The following is a 10,917-nucleotide window of genomic DNA, read 5'->3' as shown; positions in this document are numbered from 1 at the left end:
AATTATGTTCTTTATGAGCTTTAAAAAATATTAAATACAAGTTTCACATCATTAACATCTTTTAAGCTTCTATTGTTTTCTATATCTTTACTTCAAGAATTAAATAATAGACTACTAAGAGAAGAATTGAATTATGATATTGTTAAGTTAAAGATTGAACATAATCAATTACTTCAAAATCTTAATATAGAACAAAAAAATATATATGATAAAATTGTCACAACATTAGAAAATAAAAGAGGAGGATTATTTTTTGTGTATGGTCATGGATGAACCAGTAAAACTTATTTATGGAGAACAATTATATCAAAAGTGAGGTCAGATAAAAAAATTATTTTAGCTGTTACTTCTTCAGGAATAGTCTCTTTATTGCTTCCTGGAGGTAAAACAGCATATTCAAGGTTTAAGATTTCTTTATCGATAAACCAAAACTCAATTTGTAAGACCAAGAAAGGAACCCAATTAAATAAATTGATTGAAAAAACATCTCTTATTTTATCAAATGAGACACCTAGGAATTATAAATTTTGCTTTGAAGCCTTAGATAAATCACTTGAAAAGATTTATTTAATGATGATAGCAAACCTTTTGATAGAATGCCTATCGTTTTAGATAGCGACTTTAGACAAATCCTTCTTGCTAAATCAGAAGGAAACAAAGATGACATTATTAATGCTAGTTGAAGCCATTTGAGTGGCAGAAAGGTCTCCCAAATTACAGAGCCTCCACTTTTTCTTTCTCAATTTTGTCAGCGTATGATAGGCCCAGCCATTTTCTTATTCCAAAGGCCGAAACAAGCAAATTGCAGCCCAAACCAGTGGCCACCCCAACCCTATGAAAAAAAAAAAAAAATTGTCAACAAGAACGTGAAGGGCAAGGGTTAAAATATTATTCGCTTAAAATTCAACCAGTACATTATTTAATTAATTAATCGTATTTTCACACCATACATAGATTATTATAAAAGTTATATAGATAAATTGTTTAATAAATTTTTTAGTAAAAAAAATTATAAATTGGTAATTTATAAAAGTATAATTTTAATTTATTTACCTTATTTTTTAATAAATACATAGAATTTTTTAAATTTGGTAGTATTTTTATGTTAAAAAAAAAAAACAATATTGTGACATACAAATCTCAAATATTTATAAAAAAAGAATGCACAATGCTAAATAATAAAAATATTGTTAAATGTATTTCTTATAAAATAATAAATGTAAATTAAAATAATATCAATAAAAAAATACTTTTCAAATAGTCATCTATTAATTTTTTTTGAATTCGTTGAATCTTCTTGACTTCCTCATTTATTATTATTTTATAAAAATAATTTTGATAAAAAAAATATTTTTAGAAACCTTTAATTAGTATTTATTTATTAAATATTTCAATTCATTGAATATTTCTTTTTTATTATTATTTCATAAATAAATTTTAATGCTAAAAAATACAATATTATGGCATACAATTACCTCATTATTCATTGAATATTTTCTTTGATTATCATTTCATAAAAATTATTAAATAAATATAAAAATTCATATTATTCCAAAAAAAAAAGTAAACTCAAATGTTAGTGTTAAAAATCAATATATTGATAGTAATTTAATAAACATAATCTTTAATAAATAAATTTTAGTATATTAACTATATATTTAAAATATAAAATAATTTTAATCGATCGTTTCTCGATCTATTACCATTCCTAATTTTTATTAAAATTCAAAATTACAGGTTCATAAATTAAAATAAAAAAAAAATCTGCACTATTACTAATTAAAACTTTTGTTTTTTTAACCTCTATAATTAATCTTCTTGAAAATTATTTTAAATCTGATTATATACTATCTAAATCTATTATATTAACACTTAAAAAAAAAGTAAGATTAGCAAATGATTGAATCGGCTGTTAATCCATTAAAATCAGTTGCTAATCGATTTAGCAATCGATTTAGTTGGTTGCAATGAGCCTAGTTATAAATAGTAACTGATAATCAAATTGGTTGCTAAATTAATTAAACTTTAAAAAATAATACTTTGGGTAAAAAATTATCAGTTACTAGTAGCAACCGAAACCGATTGCTAACATAATTAATTACAAAAAATTTAGTATCTTTTATTTGTAATTTTATAACTATTTTATAAATCGATTGTTATTTGAGATTAATTTTCGGTTGCTAATTTAAAAAAAATTAAATATTAAAATATATTTATAAGACAAATTACCACAAAAATGACCATATATATATATATATTATAACAAAAAATTACTAAAAATTAATACTACAAATAATCTATTAACAAAAAATATATCTATACAAAACTTTTTATTTTATGTAAAAGAAAATTAAATTAAGTAAAAAAGGTCAAAAAGAAAAATAAGATGAAGAAGAAAAAATATGAGAAATAAAAAGATGATGAAGAAAATAGATGAAAAAGAAAAAATGATAAAAAAATATGTTAGAAAATAAAAGATAATAAATAAAAAAAGATGAGAATAAAAAAGAAGATGAAAAAAATGAGAGAAAAAAAAGAAAAAATGAGTAGTAAAAAAAAAAGAGTAGTTGAGAAAGAAAATGAGTAATAGTTTATATAAGTGAATTAGTAACCGATTTTAGCAACTGATTGTCGGTTGCTAATTTCTTTTAAAAATTGAGTGGAAATTTTTGAGGAAAAAATTTTGTAACCGATTTACAATTAGTTACAAAATCGGTTATTAATAATAATTGGTTTCAATCGGTTGTAGACATATTAGTAACCGATTTGTAAATTGGTTGTAAATAAAAATAAAAAAATAAAAAATGTACAATAATTTTTTAGAAAAAAAATTAGTTGCAAAATCGATTGCTATTGGCAACCAATTTTAATCATTTTTTAAAAATTGATTGCCATTAGTAATCGATTCACAAATTAGTTGCAAATGAAAAAAAAAAAATTGGACAGAAATTTTTAAAGAAAAAATTGATTGCAAACTCAGCTGCAAATCAAAAAAAGAAAATAAAAAAATTGGACAGGAAATTTTTAAGGGAAAAATCAATTGCAAAATAAAAAAAAATTTGAGCGAGAATTTTTAGGGAAAAAAATTTAGCAATTGATTTACAATTGGTTATTAAAATGAGTTGCTATTAGCAACCGACAATGAATCTATTGCAAAAAACAACTGATTTTAGCAGCCGATTGTAAATCGGTTGCTAACTCTAAAGTCAATTAAAATAATTATTTAATTAGCAATCAATTCTCTAAATCGGTTATTGCTAGTAATCAATTTTAAAATTAGTTGCTATTAGTAATAAATTTTAGCAACTGATTTCTTAATCGATTGCTAATAGTATATTTAATGTTTTTTTAATATTGATTAGTAACTAAATATAAATCAGTTACTAATAATAATCAATTTAACAATTGATTTTTAAATCAATAGTTATTTTTTTTAATTAATTATTTTACTAAAAAATAAAATTATAAATCAATTGTAAAATTAGTTGTTAATAACAATCAATTTCAGTCAGTTGCAATAATCAGTTGTAAAACTGATTATTTTATTATCGTGTAAGATTTGATTAGATCAATTACTCGCAAAAACTCGATAAGTTACCATTCCTAATCTTTATTAAAATCCAAAATCATTGCTTCACAAATTCAAAAAAAAAAAAAAAAACCACCACATTATTACTTATTCAACTTTTATTTTTTTAACCCCTATAATTAATCTTCTTAAATAAATTATTCTCTTGATCTTTTTATCCAGATCTTGATTTGATTATCATTAAATCAGTTTATTATTACTAAAATTTTAATTTAAAATATAATTAAATTAAATGAAAGATTATTAAAAATGAAGAACAACTATTAAGAAAAGCATTCTCTCATATTATTATGAAAAGTGAAGAACAATTGTGAGCTTATTAAGAAATCTCTTCATTATCTTTGTGCTGCTTTTACCTAATGTCTCCTTCTCCAATATTAAGAGCGAAGCAAATTACTTGGCAGATTATTTAGTAAAAGCTGAGTGCTTTAGATCGAATGATTTTACTGCTTTTATGTAATTTTGTAAAATTGAAATCAAAATCGTCTAAATCAAAATTCAAATGAAATTATGATTAATCGATCTGATTTCAATTCAATTATAATAAAAGTATTTAATATAAAAATTAATTAAATTTATTTTTGTAAAAATTTTAGCAAAATATACTAAAAAAGAAAAGAAACCAATGGCTGTAAACTCCTATGAGTTGTCAACCCAACAATCCAAATAGTGGAGTCCTTGTCTTCAAAAAAGTGAGTCACAGTGACAAGGCTACAGACAAGTCTGATATTTCTTTCAGCCTTCATCACACTGCCTCTACTTCTACAGCCCCCAATTGTATGGAATAGATTATTTATAAAAAAAAAATTTAATTGAATTCTATAAATATTTAATTTTTATTATTAAAAATATATTTAAACAATTTTTAATTAAAAAAAATTAAAAAGGGTAGGGGGAGCTATAACTCTATTCTAAAATTTGTTATCCAACTTGTGGTCTCAACCTGCCAGTGTCTCCATCTATCATCTTCCATTAAAAGGCTGCTTGTTTTTCCCTGATATCCCCCTCTCTACTTTATATGATTGTCCCCTTCCTTTATTCCATCTTAATTCCTCAAAACCCCATTTCCCAACTTAATTAAAAAAAAAAAAAAATCTTTATCATTATAACCACTCATTCTTTCAGAATATTTATATAACAAGACCATTCCCATTATTACTTTTATTCTACTAGCAATGAGATCACTCTTCCTTGGAAACCAACAATTTGGTACTAACCATGCACTTATTTATTTATTTATATATATATATATATATATATATCTTAGTTATTATTATATTTAAAATTTTTTTATTTTAAATAATTTAATTATAATTTTTAAAATTAAAAAATTTTTATTTAAAAGTTAAAAATCAATTTAGAGATTTTAATTTATTGTTTCTAAATTGTCATGTTACATAACATTTAATAATTTTTTATTTAATTCATCTTTTTTTTTTCTTCTCCGCTCTTTTTGCTATCTCTCTCTTTAGTTCTACTTCTCTTTCTCTCTCCTCTCCTCTCCCTCCCCCTCCCTTGCTTTCTCTCTCTCTCTATTTTTACGGTTTTATTTTGGGAGAGGAACAAGAGAGAGAAAGAATAAAAATTAAATAAAAAATAAATAAAATGTAAAAAATTAAAATATTTAAATTAATTTTTAAATTTTAAATAAAATTATTTTAATTTTAAAAGTTATAATTAAATTATTTAAAATTAAAAGAGTAAACATTTAGATTTATTCATCCAATAAACCTAAAAAAATTACTAGCGACTGACTAAAGTATTATTGTAATAACCTAAAGATTGTCTCGATTGTTTTTCGTTGAACACCATTAATAAATGTACCATAAAGATTTCGACTTGAAAATTTGAATATATATGTAAAATATTTTGAAAAACTACTACTAACAAACTGGGCATGAATTCCAACTCCTAAATTCCAATCTTGGACAAAAATAGTGGCACCTCATCAAGCAGAATCGTGCCTGAGCTCACTCGTTACCGAGTTGACTCAGTCCAATACCGAGTCAACTCTTCCGAATCATTGCCGACAAAAATAAATATATAAAATAGAACCAGTCTCCTTGTGTGTGGGTTGTAGAACGGTTATCCGTCGAACCCTGTTTGGCTCCAGACTGCATCTCGCACGCGCCTCATGTCACGGCCCTTAAGCGTCCTTCCGACGCCCTCAAAGACAGAGGCGCAGCCCATTTTCCTGCTCCTAGCGTACTCACGCGCTAGGTACTCGTGTGGGGGAACTATCTCTGAATCACGGTCGTCATAGCCGTCATCCGAATCAGGCAATGACTCAACCGAGTCGACCCGAAGGATCTGGCTCCAGTCCGGCACGTTCACAGGAGCTGACGTGGCCATGTGATGAGGAGATGTTGCTGCCACGTTTTCATGTCCACGGAACTGGTGCACGATTCTGGACGCTGCCGCTTTGCCCGAAGAATTTTCGAAGGCCAAAGACAAACCCCCCACGTGGTGGCGGTGGTCATCTCGGGGGATACGACGGCGGCTCCTCATAGAAATATTCCCATTACTCTCAACATCGTCGCGCGAAACCCACTCTCCCTTAGAATTATTGCTAATCTGGTCATTCCCATTAGCCGCATCATCAACCATCGACCATACATCGTCCTCGCCTAGCTCCGACGAGTCGTTGACGGCGGTGTCTTGGCCATTACTGTAAGCAAAGCTTCCCAGTAGCCTTTCACTGCGACTCGTTGTTAGCCTCCTGCCTTTGGCCATAAAGCGGCCAAATTTAGCTGATAACTCAAACCCACTTGGAAAAGAATGAGCAGATAACAGTTATGAGTCCATTAGGTTGGGCTCTAACATAGGGTGGCTTTGAAGGAGAAGACATGTATATATCGCATTGGGCACTTCACTGAAGAAGCAGAGAAATGTTCAGTTTCATTTCATGTGAATTTGGGGTTCATTTTGTCTGCATTTCTTCGCTATCAAATAATGGTTTTTATGTATGGTAAGTTAGTGACGCCAAGATAAGCACCGAACTGTTAAAAAGACACGTATTTGAAAGGCTTCACGTGCTTTCGGAGGCGCGTTTATACCACTTACCGATTTAAAATATATAAATTTAAATATAAATAAATAAATATTTATATTTATATTTAAATTTATATATATTTTTATATATATTTTAATTAATTTTATATATTTTTTAATATAAATATTTAATTTAATAATTATTAAATTCGATTTGACATGAAAATTTGACCACGTCAAATGTTTCGATAGGGACCCGCCCTCCACGTGGTACTCTCCTAAGCTCTCTTTCTCTTCATTTTCATTTGCAACCGAACACGCGTAAACTATATGCAAGTGGGTCCCATGAACTCATGTCAAAGTCATGCCACGTGGGCACCCATTGACTTGTTAAAATGTATTAAATTAAAATAATAATAATGAGAGTGACAATAAATTTGCACGATTGATGGTTTAGGATGTAAAGTGTAAACTGTTTATGATAAGGACTCATAATTTAATATTTGAGATATGATAAAAAAATAAAATATAATTTTTATTTTTAATAAAATATAATTAATAAAAATAATTATTTTATTTAAATTTATTATTGGTGGATTGAAAATTATGATAATTTAAATTTTTTAAAAAGATTAATTCATATAAATTTAATATTTATATAATTTAGTTTTTCAATTTAAAATTGACTTATTTAATTTATTATTAACTAAAAATACATTTCAAAAATTAATTTTTTTTATTGAAGATATAAATTAAATTATCATTTGTATATTATTTTACAATTTAACTAGTATATTATCAATCTCGTGAGATGTAAAATTAAAGTGAGTATTCAGTTAATTGAATCGAATTAAATTAAATTAAATTTTAAATTAATTAAAATTTTAATAAATTCTATTTATATTAACCAAATCAAATTAAAATTAAAAAAAAATTGAATCTAATCGAAACCTAAAATATTTTGTTGATTTTTTATTATTAACCAATTAACAAAAAAATATAATAAATTTTATATTATTAATTAATTAATAATATATTAATAAAAATACATTTTTAATTTTTTTGCTTGTAAAAATAATAAACGTGATTTATTATTAATAAAAGAATAATTACAAATTAAATATTATTAATAAAATTATAAAAATGATAATTATAAATAATATATTATAAATAAAAATATAATTAATATAAATTTAATTATTTCAATTAATTTGATTATTAAATTAAAATTAATCGAATTGAAAATAAAAAATATTAAAGTTGCTAATAGAAATTAAATCAAATCCATTTATTATTATTAAAATAATCAAATTTCTTCAATTCACTTCTATTACTCGGCTTTAACCAAATAATGTAAGGGGGTTTTGAAAAGCTATAGCAAGCGTTTGATCTGAGACGGGAGATGATGGGCACAATTGTACGGTTGAGAGTGGGAAATGGTAGGGTCCATGTATAGTGGGTCCCACAAAACTTTTCTTAAATATAAAAAAAAAGAAAATTAAAAAAAAAAAAACTTCCATTCATCAACATTGATTTCACCGTAAAAATTGAAGGCCCAAGCCCATGGGAACCAAGAACATCAGCCTGTGTGGCATTGATTTTAAAAAGTTAAAATTATTTTTTAAATATTATTAAAATAATAATTTAAAAAATTTATTTTATTATTTTTATATTTTTATAATTAAAATTTATTAAATTTAATTTTTAATTATTTTTTAATAAAAATATTTAAGAAAGTAATTTTATCAATAATTAATTTAACAGTAATGCCAAATTCGCGTTGCTCCAAGGAGGTGGGGTACCTGCCACGCTGTCCTTGTTGGCTAGTACTCCACCTTTTTTAACTAACGCAGAAGTGGGTCCCAGATTTCTTGCAGGGAGCAGACTTGTGTTGGGCCCGATTCTACTTGTAGAGTTGCGTCAGTTGTGGACCCTGACCCAACTCTACTGGCCCTACATTCCCCATCAGCATCCTATGTTCATTTTCTTACATAAAAGCTTAGCAAATTGACGCAAATTAATCACTAATTTTTATTTATAATTTAATATTCACGGAATCATGAAGATAGTGTTTTCCTTGTTTAAAATTTTTGTATTCCAAATATTATCACTAATTTTTTTCTAATTTTTTAAAATTGTATTTTAATTTAGATTAAACCTATATAAAAAATAAAAAAATTTCAATTAAAATTAAAAATTGTTGTAAATATAAGAAAACGTAGATTTTCATGTTTGATCTTAATTTGCACAGATATATTTTGTGACTGATTAGACTGTATAATCGGAATATATGTACTTATATATTTATAAGTACCCTTTGGATGGCTATTCTTTATTATGCTAATTAATTAGATCCGTTGAATCAAAGTTCTGGCAATGATTGTACTTGGCTATATACATCATAAAGAATTGACATATTATATATGGGTTCATATAATAAAGCATCACTTTTATATAAGAGTAAGTTTAATAATTATTAAATTAAATATTTATATTAAAATTTATATATTTTAATTAATTTTATTTAAATTTTAATATAAATATTTAATTTAATAAAAATTAAATTTATCCTGGCGACACCCATCATATATATTTTCAATAAACGGGAAAACAATGTGAAGGAGATGGGTTTCTTGTATTGAGGAAGAATCATAAACGTTTAGGATGGATGCTGTGTCGGGAAGTGAGGGGTTTACACCCATCATATATATTTTCAATAAACGGGAAAACAATGTGAAGGAGATGGGTTTCTTGTATTGAGGAAGAATCATAAACGTTTAGGATGGATGCTGTGTCGGGAAGTGAGGGGTTTAGGGTTGTTGGGCCAGCCAATGAAATGGGATTCCTGCACTCCATCAAATGTTGGATTGGGGTTCCATTAATTGTTCTTAAATGATGAATTCAAATCTTTATAATGCGTGTAAAACACATTCCTGCATTTGACTTCCAGTGATCAAATTAAAGGTAGTATTTGCATATCACAAGATGACACAGAAGGAGATAGTTGATCATATGCACAATAAGACTTTGTTTAGTTAAATTCTCTTATTTTTTAAAACTTTACTGTCACGACCCAACTTATGGGCCGGACCGGCACTAGGACCTGGGCCAGCCTAAAGCCCCCGAGGCCCGTAGTAAGCCTTAACTATTCATTAACCCAACTCTAAGGCCCATTTGGGCCCAATATCAAGAAAACAAACGGACAGAGTCCGGCCATAAAATGGACTTTCCAACGGGGAGTTTTCGACTCACCCGACCTGTAAACACAATAAACAATCCATTGGGGAGCTCAGCTCACCCTCCACATACTCATCAACATAATAATAAATGGGAGCTCAGCTCCCTCATCCAATCCATCAAACAGACTTAAAATATTAAGTTTACAGGTCCAACATGAATATAATATTACAGACCAATTTCAAATAATTACTGCTAACACATGCGGAAATTCTAGGAGTAATTAAAATTACACAATATTGATAAACAACCTGCGAGGTAAAAAGGCAGGTTAACCCAGAACAAAATATCCTCCTGTGGCCTGTAAAAATTTTTGAACAGGAGTGAGCGTTCGACTCAGAGAGTAAAATATCAATCTTAACTATAATCTCTATAACTATCTGAAACTAATGCAACTTGTAGAGTGAAATGCAACATACACAACATTTTCACATCATAACATCAAAAAGGTAATTTGGAGCACTCACACACCTGTAGTATCAATCATAACATATGGGAGTGATCCCTATACACTCTCTTAAATCCAACACGGTGCCGAATTACTCAAGCTCGGACTTCCACTTAATAACCAAATCGAGGGTCCCATAATTACTCAAGCCGTGACTACCCCTCGAAGGAACGGTCCCGAATTACTCAAGCCGTGACTACCCCGCCCTATCCATAGTCCACACCACATCACACGCACGCCAACGCACGCACACCGCCTCCAAATTACCACAACAACATCCATGGTACATCAACGATTATGAATGCAACATAAATCGTGCCTAGAGTTTAACTACATAAATATATGCATATAAGTGATGCATGGGCATCTGAACATATAATAATATCGAAATTATAATTAAAATTAATATTTTACTCACAGACTTGACGACAAATTCTTGTGGCGGCCGGGCGGAGGAAGAAGGTCCGGCTCACGACAATCATATTACATTTATTTAATACAATCGACTCAATACAAATAAAGAAAAGACCAATTACGCCCTAAGTCGTAGAAAATCCAGAGTCTCCCTATACCTAGGACCTACCCAACTTGCAAAAGGGCTAAAAACGCACTTCTATACTCACAATCCATACATCAACAGTTCAATCATATC

At 27.7% G+C, this 10,917-nt stretch overlaps 1 protein-coding gene across 1 annotated transcript; it reads right to left on the bottom strand.

Annotated features, from left to right (window-relative positions):
- Nucleotides 1-5,421: 5,421 nt before the first annotated feature.
- On the bottom strand, nucleotides 5,422-6,547 carry LOC131170717 (protein S40-5-like). The gene has a single exon (XM_058130452.1). The coding sequence runs from the start codon at nucleotides 6,320-6,322 to the stop codon at nucleotides 5,675-5,677; it is 648 nt and encodes a 215-aa protein (XP_057986435.1). The 5' UTR covers nucleotides 6,323-6,547; the 3' UTR covers nucleotides 5,422-5,674.
- Between the last annotated feature and the right edge of the window lie 4,370 nt (nucleotides 6,548-10,917).

This window comes from Hevea brasiliensis, chromosome 11 (genome assembly GCF_030052815.1).
Source record: "Hevea brasiliensis isolate MT/VB/25A 57/8 chromosome 11, ASM3005281v1, whole genome shotgun sequence".
In the NCBI taxonomy this organism is placed as follows: Eukaryota; Viridiplantae; Streptophyta; class Magnoliopsida; order Malpighiales; family Euphorbiaceae; genus Hevea; species Hevea brasiliensis.
Note: the sequence above shows the minus strand (reverse complement) of the source record. Positions and strands in the feature narration are given on the sequence as shown.

Coding starts and splice junctions, on each gene's coding strand:
- LOC131170717 (XM_058130452.1), bottom strand. CDS start 6,322: ATGGCCAAAGGCAGGAGGCTAACAACGAGTCGCAGTGAAAGGCTACTG.